Source organism: Pantherophis guttatus, chromosome 3 (genome assembly GCF_059756535.1).
Source record: "Pantherophis guttatus breed Tessera chromosome 3, ASM5975653v1, whole genome shotgun sequence".
Classification (NCBI taxonomy): Eukaryota; Metazoa; Chordata; class Lepidosauria; order Squamata; family Colubridae; genus Pantherophis; species Pantherophis guttatus.
Window position 1 is genome coordinate 124,488,891 of NC_142065.1, and position 21,233 is coordinate 124,510,123.

Here is a 21,233-nt window from a genome sequence, read left to right on the forward strand (position 1 = left end):
AAGGTCATTCCAGAGGTCTACCAGTCAGAGGCCTAATACTCTTGCATTGTTTATTTTGCAAACCATAAATCCTCTGAGATTTGAGAAAAGAAAAGAAAAAATAACAGGGAGAGGACTATCAGCAGGGGGAAAGCATTACCTGCTAGCTTGAAATGCTTCCAAGAGGATTAATTGGACTTTGCTCAGACTCCTGTGTTCCAGCAGATTCATTCCGGAAATGAGACTTTGAATCATATTTGAGATTTCTGGGGCTTGCCTGCTCTTTGCTGCAGGGAATGCACCTGTGTGCTGTGCATACAGGGAGGAAAATATAAAACCGGCATCATGCCTCTTTGTTTTATTAAATGCAAAACACTTTTCAAAAATATTAAAATCAGAGCTTTTGGAATGTACCAGCTCCCAATTGTCAACTATTACTATCTGAACTGTGTGTGAAGTTGAGTGAAATGGAAAACAGGTGAAACTGAATGGCTATCCATAAGTGGCATAAATTGATAAATCCCCTGCTTGAATAAGGCTGACATTGAGGCCTCCTGTGGTTATAATTAAGGCTATGCAGAAGCAAGCTTTTCTAGTTTAGAGGCCCAGTCTGGAGTTCCATAAATGGTTGAATATAGTCCAGAGGTGGCTCAATTCTACTTTTTGCCTGCATTAGGAGTTAAGAAAGATGCATTTTTTTTAAACCATGGGAAGATTACAAGCTTATTGATGTCACTTTTTCCAGCAGAATGAAAAGATGTTTGCAAAAAACACAGAGCTTCACAACAGTGTGAAGCATGTCAATTTTCATAAAAGCTATTGCTCCTCTAACTTTGTTATGGGACAGAATGTGATAAAAGTTTGCATAAGTAGCCCTGCAATGGGTAAGAAAGAAGAAAGAATTTCTGAAAGAACTAGTGATGTCTCCTCTTGAACATGATGGAACTGATAGCTGGATTGAGACAGAAAAAAACCCCTTCAATGGTTATTTCCACTCAAAAAATCATTTGGCTAGGTCAGCTAGCTGGCAGAGTTCACAAAGTACCATACATAACTGAAAAACTGGGCAGAGTAAGCTGGAACAAATAATAGAACTCAGGATCTCTCTATCTTTCTCTGATATTGGAGAAGTCAATGTTTATCTGAATACAAGGGTCATTCTGATGGGATGGCAGGCCAAATCTAGTATTCCCACCCTGTGACATTTTGCATTAATAGTATTCCTTTCTAGGTGTGGCTGCTATAGTACCAATGTTCTTATAGTATTCTGGAGTTCCAAAGAAACCAACTGATGGTGTCAAGATCCAAAATCAAGATGGAACCCACTTTAACCCATTCTGTATAAATAAAAACCTGTTCTAGATTTTCTTTTCAACTTCACCTTCAGGATTTGGTCAAATCTGGTTACACCTGTATGTATAATCATGTATTATGTTAAATATTTGCATTTTCTTCTGGTTCAAATTAGGTAGTTAAATGTTAATATCACAGTTGTTGAGGTCCTTTTATTACACAACTTTGGTCTATAAAAGTGAGGAAGCAGTTCAGCACATAGATTTAATTTTTGGAGGAATGCTGTAGAGATACTATACAAATGATCGTTGTTACCTGTTGTCTCTTATCCTTGGTTGACCTTTAGAGGCCAACCCTCAATAAATATCTAAAGGTTCATGTGTATCCATAGTTTGGGCCTTTTTTTCTCTTTCTGCATGTACAAGATGTTGAACAGAACAGAATAAAAACTTTATTGTCACTTTAAATGTACACTAATCCGCATATATTAAAATGAATTTTCATTGCATTCAGCTCTCAAAAGATAACCATTATGCATATATCCACATACACACACACACATGATACAAAGAACAATTACAGTCTAGTTCGGATGTATACATACAGTATACATGGCAAAAAAAATATATCCTGCGAATCTACAAGACAGATGGCATAAGGAACAAAGCTGTTACAAAATCTAGTAGTCCTACTATATATTTGAAACCTCCTCCCAGAGGAGAGCAACAGAAACAGATTGTGAAGTGGGTATGTGGGGTCTTAATGTTTCGAGCTCTAAGCACATAGCGCTTATAAGCAGTATCCTGAATAACAGGAAGCGAGTTTCCTATAATCATCTCAGCTGTCCTTACCACTCTCTGTATGGACCGTCTACCTGAGGCACCGCTGCCACCAAATCAAATAGTGATGCAGTTTGTTAAAACCATGTCAGTTTTGCCTCTGTAAAAAGTGGCCAGGCAGAAGGAGGAAGATGTACTCTCCTCATCCAATGCAGAAAATGCAAATGCTGGTTTGTACCCTTCACTAAAGATAAATTATGAAGAGACCAAGTCAGATTGTTGGTTATCTGCAACCCCAGATACTTAATACTATTGACCACCTGCACAGTTGCAGCCTTGATACAAAGTGGAGTATGACTATGCTGGCTCTTTCTAAAATAAAAAACCATCTCCTTTATTTTGTTAACATTCAAACCAGGTTATTTTTATCGCACCAGTCCACCAAAGTCTTTACTTCCTCCCTGTAAGAATCTTCATTGTCTTCCCGGATAAGCCCCACCACTGCTGTGTCATCTGCATACTTCACAATATGATTCGGCACAGACTTGGCACAGCAGTCATGGGCCATCAAGGTGAACAGTAACGACTCAAGACACAGTCCTCTGGGGAACCTGTACTCAAGGAGGTGGAATTGGAAAGTTCTCTAAGAAACTTTGCACATACATTTTTTTTCAAAAAACAAAAAAGGGGTAGATTAGGTTGAGCTTTTATTGTTCCTTTATTTGCTGCTCTCCTCTCCTCTCCTCTCTCCTCAGCTCTGTTAGTTGCAGTAGATTTCACTAAGCTAGCTTCATCATTCACCTTGCAGCAGCTGGCCATGTTCTTTGAGTACCTGGTTGAGTTAGCTTTTCTAACTCCAAACAGTGTTAGCTTTTCTGCTCCAAACAGCTATTTCAAAATCACAATGGAGAGGCCTCTTGATCGCTCAGTCAGAACGTAAGCCTATCACAAACAGCTTGTGGCAATCTCTTGATCACACTAGTGAATGCTAGCACTGTCCTGCAGGCTGCTGGAATAATGGTCCTAACAGACTGTAAATAATTTTCAAAGGGGAGAAAAAGAAAAGAGAACATCTGAGGAAAAAAAAAAGAAAATCTAAACAATGATAGGAATATCAAATCATGTTATTTTTGCATCCAAGACAAACTTATCTGATCCAAACTTAAAAGGGGATGATGTCTGTAATTTAATTTTCTTTCATTTCTAGACAGGTATATTGATAAATCATATTAATGCAACAGCACATTAAAGACCACATTACATCTGACCTTGCTTTCCTCCTTACAGGTACTGTAATGAGCATTTGTTGTGTTCTCCGCATGTGTTCTGGACTGGCTGGGGTGTATGGGAACGTTGTACAGCCCAGTGTGGAGGAGGCATTCAGGCTCGGCACCGAACTTGTGAAAATGGTCCAGATTGTCCGGGCTGCAGTGTTGTGAGTAACATCTGCATTCTTTTTTGCTTTTATATTTGTAGGACTTTACCATAAATTTGTGAATCAAGAAGGTGATGTATGACCCAGAGAAGAATTCAGAAATACACTGATTCATCACTACACAACAAATATCATTTTTAGAACTGTGCATGCTTCAGATATTACCTCCAAATGAGGCTGTGGAGCACATGGGAACATGAATGCAGCACCTCTAAAAGCGGCTGCTTTAGGTTTGCACACTGTAGGATGGAAGTTTGTGCGGCCCGATATTCTGTTGCCAGTCTTCTTCCTGCATGATGGTGGGAGATTGCCCTGAGGCCAGCTGGGAATCCATTCCAGTGCCCTGTGAATGTTTTCATTGTTCCAGTATTTCAGAGTTGCCTTTAACATTAATTCTATAGTTTTGCTGAGTTCTGCTGCTCTGCTGGTCTGGACTATATTTTGATTTATGGATTTCTACCTTATTGTTTGGGACTTTTAACTGAGCAAAACCAGAAGCGTCCTGGATAAATGGAATCTATTTATATTCTGTCCACACAAATTCAGGTTAAGAGCATTCTCCATTTCACTTTACCTTTCAGTGGCCTCTGTATTGTAGACTTCCAGAGGAGGATTATTTTGATCTCCCTTAGTGAACCTTTAAGTCTGAGTGGTAAATAAAAGGTCAGAGCAGTCCTATCATAACATAACAGATCAAAGCAAGTTTTCTCTTGTGATTTTTTTTACTGAGTGGAGTGATTTGGCATTAACCCAAGAGAAGTCAACCATCACACATATTATGTAGGAGAAATGTGTTTCATTTTAGCTGCTGTAATTATGGCTCTCATTTGACTCAATCATAAAGCCTGTTTGTGCTAATTGTATACATAGAGTGAAAAATTAAATATTGTGAAATGAGCAACTAACTTGAAGACCTACAATGAGGCTATTTAATGATGAACATTCTGCAAAGTATTGCAGAGACCATTAGTTTAGATGGTGCGTTTTTCAGTAGAGAAGGAATCCAGAATCTACAACATCACATTTTTAACTAATCAGGGATAGCTAGTTTAATAGCTATGCTTGGCATGCCCATACTGTATGTTTAAGGACTGAATTCCCCCTAGCCCCTTTTTCTTGCTATGGTACTACTTGTGGCATTTGTGATTCTTAATCCAGCCAGTACAGCACAGAAACCAGAAAGAAACTCTAAACATGTTATGACTGCACTGAGGCACTGAGGAAAGGTATAGTTAGGTAGGAATTTAGCTTCACCAATACATGAGAAAGTTTCATTGAAGAAAAGTACTTGGCCAAATTAGTTGTATCAAACCAGAGTGAGGTAGAGCTGAAAAGAAGCCAGGGTTATGGCACTGGTATCTCATCATTATATCTGTCAGGAAAACATATTAGGAAGGTAAGTTTTTTGCCCATGGAATTTCTTATGTTGGAGCCCTGTGCCATTTCAAACTGCCTTGCTGTTCCCTGACAATAATGGGCAGAAGAGCTGGAATAAACAGAACAGTAGAATTGCTATTTCTAACATACATATGCTGTAGGTGTTTACTTTTGTGGTGATGTGATTTCCCTCATACGTAGCTTTAACCATTCAAATTCTAAATGTTTTGGGACAAGATTATCCAAGAGAAGGGTCTTGATAATTTTCCTCCCTTTCAAATTCCCTTTTCGGAGCAATTTGATTGTGGTTTTCTAAAGCTATGTTTATACTAGTATCAGTGGATTTTATTTTTAAAAAATAACTCTGGATACAATTTAAAATACTCAGTTTATTTTTTTTTTTAATTTCAAAAAACAAACTTTATTAAACATATAAAAGCAAAATACTACACCATGTGTACACAAAACAACTTAAGAAGACAAAACACATATATATCAATATAAACAACACTACATAAAAAGAAAAGGTGACTTTAGTCACATATCCGTTATCTTATTGACAGTGCATTTTTAAAAAATTTTTTGTTATCATTCAGAATTTTACATTTGCCCTCATTTCTCCGAGTTATCCAATCATACCATCTATTCCATGGTATATAATATTTTGAGTCTGCCTTATCTTTCAATTCAAATGTTAATTTATCCATTTCCACACAATTATAGATTTTTTGAATTATCAGTTGGTCTGTTGGCAGTTGATCAGTTTTCCAAAATTGAACTAGGGCAAATCTGGCTGCAGTGACTATATGTAGTATTAAATACATTATTTCTTTCTTATAATTTTCTTTAATCATCCCTAGTAGAAAAATTTCTGGTTTCAGTTCTATTTTTTCCGATGTTATTTCTATTAGCCAAATCCTTATTTTTCTCCAATACTTCCTAATTTTTGGGCAAAGCCACCAGACATGGAAAAAAGCGTCCTGTGCCTGCTTGCATTTCCAGCAAGTTGGACTTAAATTTGAATACATTTTTGCTAATCTCGAAGGGGCCAGATACCATCTATACCACATTTTATACTGGTTCTCTTTATAAACCACTGATTATTTCATAATATAATTATTTTCCCACACTCTTTCCCAGTCCTCCAATTCTATTTTATGTCCAATGTTTCTTGCCCATGCTATCATTTGTCTCTTTACTAATTCTTCTGCCAAATCAAATTCCAGTAAATGTTTATAAATTTTTGAAATCAATTTTTCCTCCGTGGGTTCTAAAAGTTTATCCAACCGATTTGGTTTTAATTCAATTCCTTCTTCCTCTTGGTCTTTTTTGTATCTTGTTTTTATCTGTAAATAGGGCTACCAGTTTATCTGTATTCCTTGCTCTCTGAGTTCCTCCTGTGTTTTTAATATTCCCTGGGGGGAATATTAATTAGATATTAATATTAATATCTAATATTTCATTATATTTTACCATTTTTTGAATTGCCAATGTATTGGGGTGTATCATCACCTCCATTGTGAATAGCCATCCAGGAACTTTCATCTAGTGTTTACTTTTAATTTCTTGCCATGTATGAATTAATGAATCTCTTAATATATGATTACAAAAATACCTATGTGTTTTGTTCCTGGTATTCCATAAAAAGGCGTGCCACCCCATCATCAAATCATGTCCCTCCTAGGTTAGCAATCTTTGATTTTCCAAATTCACCCATTCCCTAATCCATGTCAAACTCGTTGCTTTATAATATGTTTCCCATGCTGGTAATCCAAATCTACCTCTGGCTCTGTCATCCTGCAATATACTTAATTTAATTCTTGCCTTTTTTCCTTCCCATACAAATTTTGTGGTTATTTTATTCAGATTTACAAAAAAAAAAATTGTCCAATTTTACTGGAATTGTCTGAAATAAATAAAGCAGCATCAGCAGAACGTTCATTTTTATTGCTGCTATTCTCCCTAATGATATTTTCAGTTTCCCCCATTTTTCTAAATCCTCTTTTATTTGTTGAACTAAAGTTACATAATTATTCTCCTTTATGGTTGTGCATCTGGCTGTCAAACATATACCTAAATATTTCACCTTTTTTACTACCTGTAATCCTAACTCTTTAATTAATTCCTCTATTTGTTTTCCTGTTATATTTTTCATTAACATTTTGGTCTTATCTTTATTAATTTTTAAACCAGCTACCTTCTCAAATTCCTCTATCTCTTTTATCAATATTGGACCTGTTTTTAATGGTTCTTCTGTGAAGAATACAAGGTCATCCACAAATGCTTGGGCCTTGTATTCCTCTCGTTTTACTTTTAATCCTTTTATCTTTTTGTTTGCTCTGATTTTTATCAATAGATTTTCCAATGTCAAGATAAAAAGTAAGAGTGAGAGTGGTCATCCCTGCCGTACTCCTTTTTTTATTTCAAAAAATTTAGTAAAGTCTCCATTTACCATTATACTTGCTTTTTGTTTTGTGTATATGGAGGCTATTATGTTTGCAAATCTCTCCCCAAATTTCATGTTTTTTATTTGTTGGAGCATAAATTGCCAATTGACCTGATCAAAAACAGGGCTACCTGCCTCTCTGGATGCACCTCGTAATATTCTAATACATTAATTACTGTTCTTATATTATTTTTTATTTGTCTCATTGGTAAAAGCCCGTTCTGGTCTGAGTGTATCCTACAATTCAATATTTTTTTCATCCTATTTGCCATTATATTCATAAAAAATTTGTAATCAGTGTTTAATAAAGAGATTGGTCTGTAATTTTTTATTTGTGTTATATCTGCTCCTTCCTTTTGTATCAACAAAATGTATGCTACTCTCCATGAGTCTGGTAGCTTTGCCTCTATTAAAATACTCAGTTTAAATGATCAAGTATATCCTTGGAATATAAAACCATAAAATTATATTTTATATAAAGTAGATTCCATTGTTCCAGAATTCTATCATCCACTGGATCCAGAGTTTTCGATATAACCATTGTTATAAGTTTTGTTTATTGCCTACAGTAAATCTATTAGTATCCAAATGATAATTTCTGCAATTGTTAATATTTTTTAAGCTTTCAGTTCAAGATAATTTGGTCCATGGAAAACTGAATCTTGTGCAATCTTTCATCTTGCATATTAATCACATTATAACGCTGTTATAATTTATAGTCTGTCACCAAACTGTAAGCTTTGACAAGATCTGATCTTAATCGTCCAAATTATCATACAATATCATACATTTATCACAGAGTATCAAAAACACTGGAGGTTTTTAAGAAGAGACTGGACAGCCATTTGTCTGAAATGGTATAGGGTTTCCTGCCTGAGCAGGGTTGGAGTAGAAGACCTCCAAGGTCCCTTCCAACTCAGCTATTCTGTTAAATTCTATTAAACTATGTCCTTTCTTATAGGAGTATCAGGCTTGCAATATCAACCCTTGTCCAGAACTGAAGAAGACAACTCCTTGGACTCCGTGGACACCAGTGAATATCTCTGACAATGGTGGGCACTATGAACAACGATTCCGATACACTTGTAAGGCACGCCTTCCTGATGCAAGTTTGTTAGATGTGGGAAGACAACGGATTGAAATGCGCTATTGTTCAAAGGATGGTGCCACTGGATGTGCAACTGATGGTAAGCAGTCATCCACATAATCACTGTCAATCTTTTAAGCTTGTTATAATAGAAGGTCTCACAGACTTCAGATAGAAACACTAACTGTTTATTATTACAGTAAATTAAGTGATGTAGTATGAATTGCAGGGAGCTCTTTTATGGCTGAACCTAATGGCATGCACCTGGAGATACGTGGTTCATCAGGCAGAAGTACTTCTCCTCTCTCCCCAAGTTTCTTACCATCACTACCTATGATTGATGAACATATCTGACCTCTGCAGTGGGGCAAATGTAGCCTACCTCTGGTGCGGTCCCTATTATCTTTTCATTGTAGGGAGTTGTGGAGATGACACTATTTAGAGACTGTTAGAACAACATGTGGAAAAGGATGTGTTGAGTGTGGGAAACAGAGAAAGTGTTAGGAAGAGGCTCAGACTGGTCCTTCCCTTGCTCCCTGGGGTACAAGAAGGAAAAGGAAAAGGCCATCAGGCTCATAAAACTGTTACAATAACCAATCTCAGCAAAATTCTAGTCATTTTGTGGTATCTGTTTCCTGATCTGGACAACCTCAAAGAGTTAGTAACAGTTGAAGTGAGTAATAATTGCTAACATCTGTAATAGTTTATTGCACTTCTACATAGTGTCATGTTGCCTGAGAACATATCCAGGAAATATGAACACAAAATACATAATTGTAAAAATTAACTGCTGCCACTCAGTTCTCCAGCAAAAAAACAAAATTCTATCTATCCATTTATCTATTTTTCAAATTTATATGCCATTCATCTTGTGCAAGGCAACACTGAGCTGTATTTTTCTGTAGAAACACTTTTTATGCATAAAGGTATATGTTATGTGTTTTGAAAGAGATATTAATGTTTGTTTTTGCAAATCACCCTGCCCAGGGCCGGATTTTCCTATAGGCTAACTAGGCTTCAGCCTAGGGCCTCAAGATCAAGAGGGGGCCTCAAGATCAAGAGGGGCCTACATTCAAATTGTTAGCAAAATTAAAATTACACTTTCACTATAGGTGAAAGGGCCTCATAAGTGGAATAGCCTAGGGCCTCTTTTCATCTAAATCCGGCCCTGATCCTGCCCCTTAAAAAAAAAAATCTTCCTATTAGCTTGACTGATCATTGAAGATATAATTAGAAAATATTTTTTAGAATTAAAAGTGATATAAAGCTACTGCTTTTTTCTGACATCTTTTAAACTTTTAACATTCATCAGGATCTGATTCTTGATTTTAGAATTCTACAGTGCATAGTTACTGACATTCCATCAAATACTATTAATACTTATTTTAAAGAACTATAATTCTACAGTTCAAACCAGTATTATTTTGCCAGATCACACTGCTGAATTGAAGCATCTCATAAATTTTCCTTAGCAGAATTATTATTTTTTTGTCATGCCTCACCTGGTATATATAGTTTTTGTTTTATCTGAGTAACAATTCATTGTAATTTATAACAGATTTCACTTTATCGATGTCCCAAAGGTGCTTTTTCAAAAGGCAACTGGGCCTTCTTGTTTTTTCCTTGAAGATTGCACTTCTCATCCAAGAAGCTTCTTCAGTTCTGACTGAATGGTGGAGAATGGAAGGACTTCTATTCCTTGCAGTCATCCAATTGTTAGCCCTAGACACCTAATTTATACTTAAGGTGCTTCCTGGCCCATGATTTGCTACAGTGGTGAAATCTAAATTTTTTTGCCACCGGTCCTGTGGGTGTGGCCTGTGGTCATGTGACCAGGTGGGCATGGCCAACATGATGTCACTCACATCACTTTCTTCTCTCTCCCTCTCTCCCTTGCTCTTTCTTTCTTTCTTTTTCTTTCTTTCTTTCTCTTTCTTTCTTTCCCTCCCTTTCTTTCTTCTCTCCCCCCCCTCTCTCTCTCACACACACACACAGACACACTCTCTCACACACACATACACACACACAACTGGTCTGAGCAACGGCTGCTGTGGGAGAAGGAAGAAAGTGCTCCAGGAGGGCAGGCAGCCAGGCCCAGAAGCAGCGCGTCCCCTGTCATGGGCTGGATGCAGGCAGCAGGACCCGAGGCGGAGGCAAGTGGGCAGCAGTCACCCAAAGACCCGGCGGAAGCCGAGCATACCAGGCCCAAAAGGCGAGCAAGCCTCGCCATGTTCCCCCGAGGCAGCTCTTCGGCTGAGCGCAGCAGGTCTCCCTTCCCCACCGCCAGCATCAGCTTTACATCTGCTCGCCCTCCCGGGGTTGCCCATGCACACCCCAGCGGAGCAGCAGTCTCAGCTCCAGTGGCAGCAGTGGGAGAAGGAGGAAAGCGAGTGGCCCCTCTCAGCACCAGCGCCGCCACCCGTCTCAGCACCAGCACAATGGTCGTGTCTCCCCCAAGGGCCGCCAGGCCAGCAGGAAGCGACTCTCTCCCACGCAACGGCTGGATTCCCACCACAAGTGACAAGAAAATCTAATCGGTCCTCGGGTGGAATGGGGAGGGTTTCTCTTCCTTCCTCGTGAATTAAAAACGCATGTTAGAGCTACAGAGGAGGAGGAAGAGAGGGGCTTGCTGCACAAAAGCCCCAAAGGCTATGCAAAGTTGCAAACCTCAGGCGAGCTTGCAAAACGAACTCAATGAATCCTGCAACTTGCCTTCCCTCTTGCCGCTCCGACCCCTGTCCAGCCTTGAAGCTGGCGGAGGAGAAAAGGAGGAGGGCTGCTTGGTATGATGCCTGCATTCTCCACCCCTTGCATGGGTAGCATCTTGGCCTTACAGGCATCATGGTCTGCCCCAGGCAAGCCACAGGTGTTGCATCGGGGCGCTGGAGGCGAGTAGAGCCATGGAGCAGTTTTGCAGAGGAGGTAGAATAGCACAGAGGCAGCTGTCCATGCCTTGTTTCTTGCGAGCCAGACCGGAGAAAGGGAAGGGAGGAGGGAGGGAGTGGGCGGCTGGGTCTTCCTGGCCTTTGCTGGCCACTCCCCCCCTCCTGCTCCCCCCAATCGCTTCTGAAAGACATGAGAGGCATTTTGGGCAAAAGTATTGTGGGGAGTTTTTGCAGCAGGAGAATAAAAAGGCTCTAACAGACCTGGATTGTCACGGGGCTCCCCCTCCCCTTCTTTATTTGTCTGCCCCTGCCATGTCTGGTCCCTTTTTGTTAAGTCCACTCCTCTTCAGTGCCACCGCCCCTCAGCCCCAGCGTCAGCCACTGTGTCTCCCCCAAGGGCTTGGGGGTTAGGGTTATCTGGACACCGACCTTGGAAGATAAGCGGGCGTGGGGGACCACCGGGAAGGCAGGCAAGCACGGCAGGGCTGTGGGGAAGGGAGTAGGCTGCTAGCTCCCTTCCCCGCAGCCCTACCCTGCTTGCCTGCCTTCCATGTGGCCTTCCGCTTGCCTGCCTTCACAAGCTGGCCACAGGGATGTCGGGAAGACCACATGGAAGGCAGGGAAGCATGGCAGGACTGTGGGCCATGGACTGGTTCGGGGATGTGGCCAGCCAGTGGTTGCTACCGGTTCAGCAAACCAGCCCCAATTTCCGCTACCAGTTTACCTGAACTGGTCTGAACCGGTAGCATTTCACCCGATTTGCTAGAACTTTTAACTTAACCTCTAAAACCTTGACATTGTTATCTCACTCCTTCCCTGTGTTGGTCCAATTTCTTTAGCTTATATGTTGCTTTTATTTAGTGGGTGTTTGCTTAATGACAGTTTAAGTGAAAGTTGTTAGGTAAGTTCTAGCCAGATTTCAGCCATGTCTGCCATTCAACCAAATCAAATCCTGAAATTAACCAAATCTCTGGCACGTTTGATTTTTTGTGCAATTGAAAACTGGCAGTTGAAACAAATAAGAGGTTCTTGATGTCTGTGTACAGATCCCCTCTCCCGCCCCTACCTCCCCAGTTGCCTTTCTTTTTCGGATTCTCTTCCAGTTGTACAGTTGTATCCAGGCCTGAGTCTGAGAAATAAAACTTTATAGCCTGCAGCAGCTCATTTGAAATGCCAGCAGGACAATGTCTTCCACCATCCTCCCTGCAGCAAGCATTTTGTAATTAAAACTTCCTTTAACATGGCCTGTGTGCCTCATTCTTTACATCTTGTAGAATAGCTCTTCTGCTGTGGTGCCATTGTGACCATTTAACATTCCTAATGCTGCACCTAAACACAAGTTGTTATAACTCGTCCATCTTTTCTCTTCCTCATTTTTGACTCTTGATTCAGGGCCAGGAGACAACAATTGTAACCTCTGTCTGGCAGAAACTCAATTACTTGAAGGCTTTTAATCATTGTCTCTATTGACTTTACGTTGCTTTAATTAAAAAGGACTTGGTAATTGCAACTCTCGCAATTATTGTAAATTATTGTAAATTGACTAGTCTTGAGGATAAAGGTAAAAACAGAAAAGAACTAGTGTCTAACTAAAAAACTGAGGCAGTTTTTTAAAGCTCACTTTTCCCTTTCAGCAAGCTTTTCTGTATAAATACTACATTTGCCAAGCGAGGATCCACCTTGTAGAGTTATTGTAAGGATGATTGAGATGGTGCTTTTGAACTGGTTTGGATGCTGTTCAGGTGCTAAGAACTTTAACTGCACATAGGGAAACTATAACAAATTGTGAGAATGCTTCTTCTGTTCAGATAGCCACCCGATTTACAGTGCCCCATTCCAGAATACTTTTATTTCGTTTCCCCATGCACTAGAACAAACATTCAATATTCTATAATGGTTGGGCAAGTCCCATCTCCTGCCTGGCAGGGTCCCCCCCCCTTTAATATGTTTAATCTTGTTCTTAACATCTTCTTCTGCACGTTGTTTTCAGTGTTGTAGACACTGAATATAGAGGTTGCTATTAGATATCTGTCTTAAATTGATGGGGGATCCCTGCAATTGGAGGTCTCTAATTATTCCAGCAAGAAGAGATGCAGAATTTGTTTACAAAATAATAAGGCTGCCATCCTACTTACTGGGAGTTAATGAGAACATGCCAGCTTTTATCTAAACAAGCATGCCTAGAATTTGGCTATAAAGTAATTTAAAAACTAAAAGGAGTGGTGAAGAGGCTTTTGATGAAGCTTGGTTACTTGTTTTGAAGAGTAATGGATGAAAATGTCTCTACATGTGCAGTTTTCTTTGTAGCCATTTCATCTGGAATTGGCATTGTTCATTTGTTTGCTTCTTACAAAGACTCAAAATTGATATGGCTGCCAAGAGTTGTATTGCACTTCTGTCTCATCCTTAAAAAACCTTTGTGTTGTGATCAATTGAACTGCATTTGCAGTACAAACAAAAAATAAATGTGCTTCTAAATGACAGTTCACTTTTCACAAGTCATGGATAAAAATATGTAGCAGAAAAGCAAACATCAACAATATCTTAGACTTAAAAGTCACAGCATTCATTGTAAATGCAGTTATACATAATTCATCCTGGTCATTGAGTTCTTACAGAAAATATATGCTACAACAAATACCCATATTTGTTGTGTATTGTATACCTGATGGAACGGAGTCATTTTGATAAAAAGCAGCGGCTTTTAAATTTTACTTGTCTATTTTATTTTCTACTTAGCTCATTATGCTTTGAAAATAACCATTTTAACCTTTAACATTAACCTGTTTCAGTGCAATTAAATTAATATTATTAAAATCTGTTTAAGAATTCACTCTTCTTCATGAGACTTCTTTATTTTTATTTGCTGCTTTTGCCAACCATTCTGAAGTCTTCTAAATTTTAAATATGGACAATCCACATTTGTTACAAATTATATATTCAAGACAGATGTGTATAAGGAAGACCAACTGAAGTCTGTTTAAAAACCACTCTATTTTCCAACCAGTAGCCATTAGTCTGGCAGTATCAGACTTCATGATAAAGTTGGATCCAATTAATAGTAATTTTTTTTTCTATTATGAGGTATAGCCAAACCTCAAAATGAGTTACTGTATAACCTTCAAAAGTGGAGTATCTACTTTGGTAAAGCCACTAAGGGCCTGATTAAATTGCTTTGGGAATTGGAGTTTCATGGTTCACTGGCCAGTGCTATTTTTATACTCACAGAGATTCCTATGAAGTATAACTGTCAGTCTTTGATACCATATTATAATCCATATGACAGAGTACTTCATAAGTGTTAAAGTTACTGGATCAGATGCAAATTAAATTAGAACAATGTTATCGGTACATTTGCAGATTACTGCCATGGTAAATTCTTTTATTCTGTTTATATTTTTATTCTTAGGCGATCTTTTGCATTCTGGGCATCGTTCCACTCACACTATCAATGGTGCTTGGTCCCCCTGGTCTCCATGGTCTCAGTGTAGTCGTGACTGCAACAGAGGTATTCGGAACCGCAAACGAATTTGCAATAATCCTGAGCCAAAGTATGGGGGATTGCCTTGTCTGGGACCTCCCCTGGAATACCAAGAATGCAACATCCTTCCATGCCCAGGTAAGTGGCCATAGAAATGTTAAAATCGAAAAGCAAAGCATTCAACTTTTAATGCCCTCTGCTTTATTTTATTGTGTAACCCAACAAAGAAGTAGTGGGAGACCAAGTGTGTTTACCTTTTATGTTAATCCCCCCCCCCCCGTGCTTTATTTTATGCAATAGCTGCTGAATGGTTTTTTAAACATGCATTGTAAAGAAGGAATAATTTAGTTTTATTTAATTATACTTACTTCTGCTTGAGAGCAGAACAATTATGCTGAATCAAATAGAGTTCATCTTATTCCCATCTTATTCCAGCATTATTATTTTTTTTATTCCTCATACTGGACAGCTAGATGCCAATAGGATGCTGCAAGCAAAAGATATCCCTTTCCCACCATTTCTCCATAGACATTTTATTTGGAAACATCCTGTTCCCAACATGGAGACAATATTGAGTCCTCAAGACCAATAATGCTTGATAAACCCCTCAATTTATCCAATTCCCACTTTTAAAGCTACCCACATTAGTGGCTTATATTATCTTGTAGAAGTGGGTTTTTTTCTATCTTCCAGAGCATCATTGGATGACCCATAGTTCTAGCAGTTCTAGAAAGAGAATAAATGGTTGTCCAGTCTCTTAAAAATCACTGGAGGTTTTTAAGAAGAGATTGGACAAGCCACTTGTCTGAAATGGTATATTTATTTATTTATTTGTTTAGTTGTTTATTTGTTTATTTGTTTGTTTGTTTAGATTTATATGCTGCCCTTTCTCCAAGAGGACTCAGGGCGGCTCACAACAATAAAACAGAAAAATAAAACAAAAACTCTGGGTTAAAAGTTATACATAAAATCCCTGAAATCAATTAAAATCCATTTTAAAACCCACATCAGTCCAGGCCGGCCAGGCGAAATAGCTAGTTTTTAGTTCACGGCGGAAAGAGCAAGGGTCGGGGGCCATCCGGAGCTCCAGGGGGAGCTGATTCCAGAGGGTAGGTGCGCCCACAGAGAAGGCCCACTCCCTAGGGGTCGCCAGCCGACACTGTCTGGCCGACGACACCCCGAGTATAGATCTCCTGCTTGAGCAGGGGGTTGGAATAGAAGACCTCCAAGGTCCCTTCCAGCTCTGTTCTGATTGATTGAATCCTATAATCACTTTGATTGCCCTCTTTTGTTTTTTTCCAGCTTTATTAAATACTTTTCTAAGTGTAGCAATCAGAGCTAAAATAGATATATTATAGTTTTGTTTAGAATTTAGATGAGAATTTAGCATTTTTATTTTCAGCCCCCTCCTAATGATCCCTAGAATGAAATTTGCCTTTTTTATTACTTTTTCAGACTCATTCAACATCTGTCATTGTGATCTCTTTCCTAGTTGGTTACAAACAGTGCAATATAAATATGAAATTAGTGGGTTTTTTGATCCATTGAAGAGACATTACACTTAAACTTCAGTTGGATTGCATTTACCATTTGGATGACCATTTACTTAATTTAAAAGAACCTTCTGAAACCCTTCGGTGTTATTTTTAGTTTTTAGTGACTTGAATAGTTTGGTAACATCTGGCCAACTCACTGATTACCCCAAGTCAATATTAAAAAGCACTGGCCCACAATACAGAACCCTGAGAGACTTTCTTTCCTCCACTGAAAAAAATGCAATTTATTCCAATTCGTTTTTTAAAAAGCTAGGTTATAGGTTATCCCATGTAAAAAAGGTAAAGGCGAATTTTATTCCACTAGTTGTTGCTGATTATAGGCTGATACTCATCTCCATTTCAAGGCCATTGAGCTAGTGCTGTCAAGACATTTCTGCAGTCATGTGGGCATGATGTCACAGAGCGCTGTTACTTTCGCACCAAAGTGATACCTGTTTATCTACTTGAATGTGCATGCTTTCAAACTGCTAGGTTGACATGAACTGGGGCGAGGACAGGAGCTCACCCATTCATGTGGCACTTGGGTGTTGAACCCATACTGTCAGCTTCTTAACCACTGAGCACTGCACCACCCCTTATCCCATGGATATTAATTGTATTCAAAAACCTTTGATAAGAAACTTTGTCAAACACTTTTCAGATATCCAGATGTTGCTACGAAGTAAGTGTGTTTGGTTTGGTAGCAGGCAGTAGATTTGAGGGCTCAAAGTAGCACTCTCAAACCAACATAAATTCCAAAAAGGATTTTATTAATGTTAAGAAACTTACAGAAAACAAAGAAAAGCTATACCAGATTATATACTACATGGCTTTAACTTGTCATGAGACACAGTTTGATAGCAAATGGATCATTTAGAGCCAGCTGGTACCCTCTGTAGCACCCTCTTGGAGGGTAAGGTCTACACTGGCCTACACTGGTCTACACTATTTTATACTTTTTTATACTTTTTTATACTTTTATACTTTTTTATACTTTTCATAGGACAGGAAGTATAAACTGCAACACATTGGTGTGGACCAATGATCAGCTATAGTTTTAAGTGAGATACCGCTTTCAATACACAACACCTGGAAACAGTCTTTTTAAAAATTATATTTATCTGAGTTTCTTGCAAAAATCAAATCCAGAAGCATACACAGATAATGGAATCAGCTGGATTCATTAACTTCTTTATATTCATTATAACACATAAAGTATATTTACAATACCAACAGTTGATTCTTCAGCTCAGATCGGCAGACATGTTCACACACAGAATACAGCAAAGAGACCTTAACACACACTCTGGTTTCAGTTTCTCTTTACAGAATCAGAAGCTGCAGATTAAGACACGCCCTGGCTCCAGTCTGTTTCGGCTCCCAATTGGCTGATTTAGTTGCTATGTCTATTCATTGGCTGACCTTGTTACCATGTCTTTCCAGTCATGAATATTCTGACAATATTTTTATTGAAATAATAAAAGATACTATAAACTAAAAAGAAAAAAAATAGAATAAAACCTCTTTTGCAAGAAAGCCACAAAAGGAAAGGAAAAATAGAAAAAAGAGCAAGAAAACAAGAAAACAACTTCCCACCCTCATCATAATTTAAACAGTTTCATTATCTCTTTATCTTTTTTTTAATTAACAGATATAAACCTCTTGATCCCATAAATCAACTATAGGCACTCCAATAAGCAACATGTTTTCCAATCCAGGTGTCAGCAAAAAGTTCTTCTGAGTCAAATGTTATCCAGCACCTGTTGGTATAGAGGGTGTAGGAAATGTCTTTTAAGGACAGGCCGCTACTAACAGACAGATAAAACCAAGAAATCAATTTGACAAAAATGGCTCAGAGAAGCCTAAAAAGATAAAGTGTGGGAGGGGGAACTGCACATTCAGACTTGCAAAATTTTGTTACTAGAGCTGTTGCAATATAAGTAGTCTTAGTTTATATGCCATTGGCATCTCCATCTTGTCTACTTTGTAGGACTGTTTAAAATCTATGTCAATTTTTGTTTGTTTTCTGTACTTGCATCCTGATTTTATTTTAGTTCAACTGTCTCTCTAATCTAAATCCTTCACCTGACATTTCTATCTCATCCATATATTGAGACCTCTGAACTCTGCATGTCTACTAGCCTCGTGCATGGACCTAGTGGTATCTCTAAAAATGCTACTTTGGCAGTCCTGGACTTGAATTTGTTACCTGCTTCCCAATGGTACCAAAATGCCCATAAATTCTTCCTTTTCTCCAACAGTATTTAGTAGCGTATCTTGATGGCATATGACATTTATAGCCTTCACACCAGATAGGTTACTCTGAGGTTGACATTTGTCTTTGTATCTAATGATCAAATCATTTATAAAGAAGTAACCTCCACTCACCCCAGAGGAATATCTTTGAAATGAGAGGTATGGATACATCACCCAAGAATTGGGCCTCTTCTACAGGGACATCTTGTTTATCATTGAAATGATACCCTCCTTCTCTAAAGCCCTCTTTCTCCCTGACAACAAGGGATTGTCATTGTCAGAGTGGGACAAAGTTTATTGCATCTCATAAATCTCATCTAATCTGCCTGGTTGTCTGAGCATCCTTATCTCAGCTGCTGTAGTTTCAAGGGAAAGCATCTGCTCTTTGAGAGCTAGGAACTTACTGCACCAAGAAGAGTCCCCAAGAGGCAAATAGTTACACATTTGACACTATGTAAAGTAACCTGGAAAATTCCCCCTCAACTGTTGGCCTCTCTTTCTATATTAGTTATTACTTGTAACTTTATATTCTCCTTCTTTAGGACTAGTTCAACTAAAAGATGTGATACTGTTTCAGAAGACAGAGCCTTGACTTCTTTGCCCAGTAACTAGTTTCACTTCTGAAATTGTGACTGTGATTTGGGAAGGAACAGTCAGTGTGTTTCTTCCCTGCTAAAATCCCTCTCCAAACTCCCTTGTTCTTCCATGACCTGCTCAAGCTTTTTGCAAGCTCTCAGCTGCCTCTCCTGTTTTCAAAGAGTGCTTGGATGGGACTGAATTCATGTTTGGAAACATAAAACTTCATGGGTGGTGGTAATTGCTATTACCAAGATGTGAGGAGGTGTTCTTGTGCGGTGAAGTGTGAAGATAACCTCAGAGTTTCTTGACTTTGCTTTTAATCTCTGGTATTCCCACAGAGGTTCATAATTATCCCAGATTTACTATCCTTTTAAGCAAAATTTGAAGACTTGACTGTTTCTCCAGACCCTTGGATAAGGAATTGAGTTTTGCACACATACTTTTTTTATTATCAGACCATGAACTTTTTGATTTCTGTCATTTTACTAGTGGAGGATTTATGTCAGCTGTTTTTGCTTTAAACTGCCCAGTGTTGGCTGACTTAGGTTTCCCTATAAATATGATTGATTAAATAAATAAAAAATAAGTTGCTCTTTTTTTTAATGGCAGTGCCGATGCTCTGGAACAACCTCCCAGGTGAGATCAGGCTAGCCCCCTGCTTCTTAATGTTTCAGAAGCTTTTAAAAACAGTTGTTCTGGAGGGCCTTCTCTTGATTTTAGCATGCCATTTTCATTATGTTGTTTGCAGTTTTTGATATGGGTGGTGTCATTGTTTTACTGCTTTTATAGTTATGATAGAATGGGTGTTTTACTTTATACTCTATGTAAGCCATCAGGAATCTCTGGATTGCCGCAGGGCAGAAATGTAGAAAATCATTCATACCACATTTCAGCGTAGCTATTGTGATATACTTCCCATTTGGAAATGGCAGCATTGACATTGCTTTGGGCTTTCTCCCATCTTATTATAATTGAGTTACCTTTCTATAAGCGATACTTAAGAATATATATTTGTATTTGTGAGCTTCTGGCTTTGAACTTTTTGCAGTGGTCTAGATTGTGCAGTTGTAAACTAGAAGACAATGAATGTGTTTATCTGCTTTTTGAGAAACAACAAACAACAGCACTGTTATTCTGCACCTAGTTGACGGAAGTTGGTCCTGTTGGTCGTCATGGTCCAAGTGCTCTGCTACTTGTGGAAGTGGCCATTATATGAGGACTCGCTCCTGTACAAACCCAGCACCGGCTTATGGAGGTGACATCTGTTTAGGGCTCCACACCGAAGAAGCACTTTGCAATACAGAACAATGCCCAGGTTTGAAACATCCTGTTTGTTTCCTCGTCAATTGTAGAACAGACATTGTTAAGAATTGGATTAAATTAGACAGCATGTTCAGAATTATTTACTGTTTCTACATTTGTTTTCCTTTATACACATGTTATACTGAGGAAGATCTTTTAGTTTACCTAAAGCCATAAATTAGGTGATATAGGAATATGGAACCACATCTAGCTTTCCAATCCAGCTTCAAATCTTGGTGGGGGATCTAGAAGTACCAGTAGGTTTCATTCATCCCATTGGGATAGGCCTGGTATGATGCTCTAACCTGTTAATCTACCTTGGGCCCTGCCTGATGAGCCTATTGTATTGCTCTCATACTCATGGTTGAGCCACATAATCCATGCAAACTTGCTCTGAAGATTTCTCAGAATGGAATTAGCCACAACAAAAGATAGCATACAAGGTGGAAATCTTGTTTTCATTCATAAAAACTGAGGATGCTGAAGCAGAAAACTCAGTAGTACTCTGCAAACTGGATGAGTTGTCTAATTCCAGTTAGCAGCCACATGGAAAACAGTGGTCAGACCAGTCCCTTGCTTAGCTATATTTTCCACTTACATTTGCAGGTTTTGCCTTTCCATTCCTAACTAATTCAACTGTAAAGCACTATGGGGCAGTATATAAGCCTAATGCTATTGCTATCCCTTTACATTAGCTGGTGATAGTGGCAGCCTCATTTTGTAAAACCTTTGAAATGTACTTGCCATGCTAAAACACCAGTGCTAAGAGGAAGAAGGCTGGATGGAAGATATATCTATA

The 21,233-nt window shown here is 38.7% G+C and overlaps 1 protein-coding gene across 3 annotated transcripts in view; it reads left to right on the plus strand.

The window, feature by feature from the left end:
• The window catches only part of SEMA5A (semaphorin 5A), a 228,959-nt gene that overhangs the window by 201,121 nt on the left and 6,605 nt on the right, over positions 1 to 21,233 (plus strand). For all 3 annotated transcript variants that reach the window (XM_060691100.2, XM_087890210.1, XM_087890209.1), the window contains 4 exons: positions 3,339 to 3,486; positions 8,271 to 8,496; positions 14,691 to 14,900; positions 20,277 to 20,447. In XM_060691100.2, the coding sequence (XP_060547083.1) occupies positions 3,339 to 3,486; positions 8,271 to 8,496; positions 14,691 to 14,900; positions 20,277 to 20,447 (755 nt within the window). The remainder of the gene's footprint in view (positions 1 to 3,338; positions 3,487 to 8,270; positions 8,497 to 14,690; positions 14,901 to 20,276; positions 20,448 to 21,233) is intronic.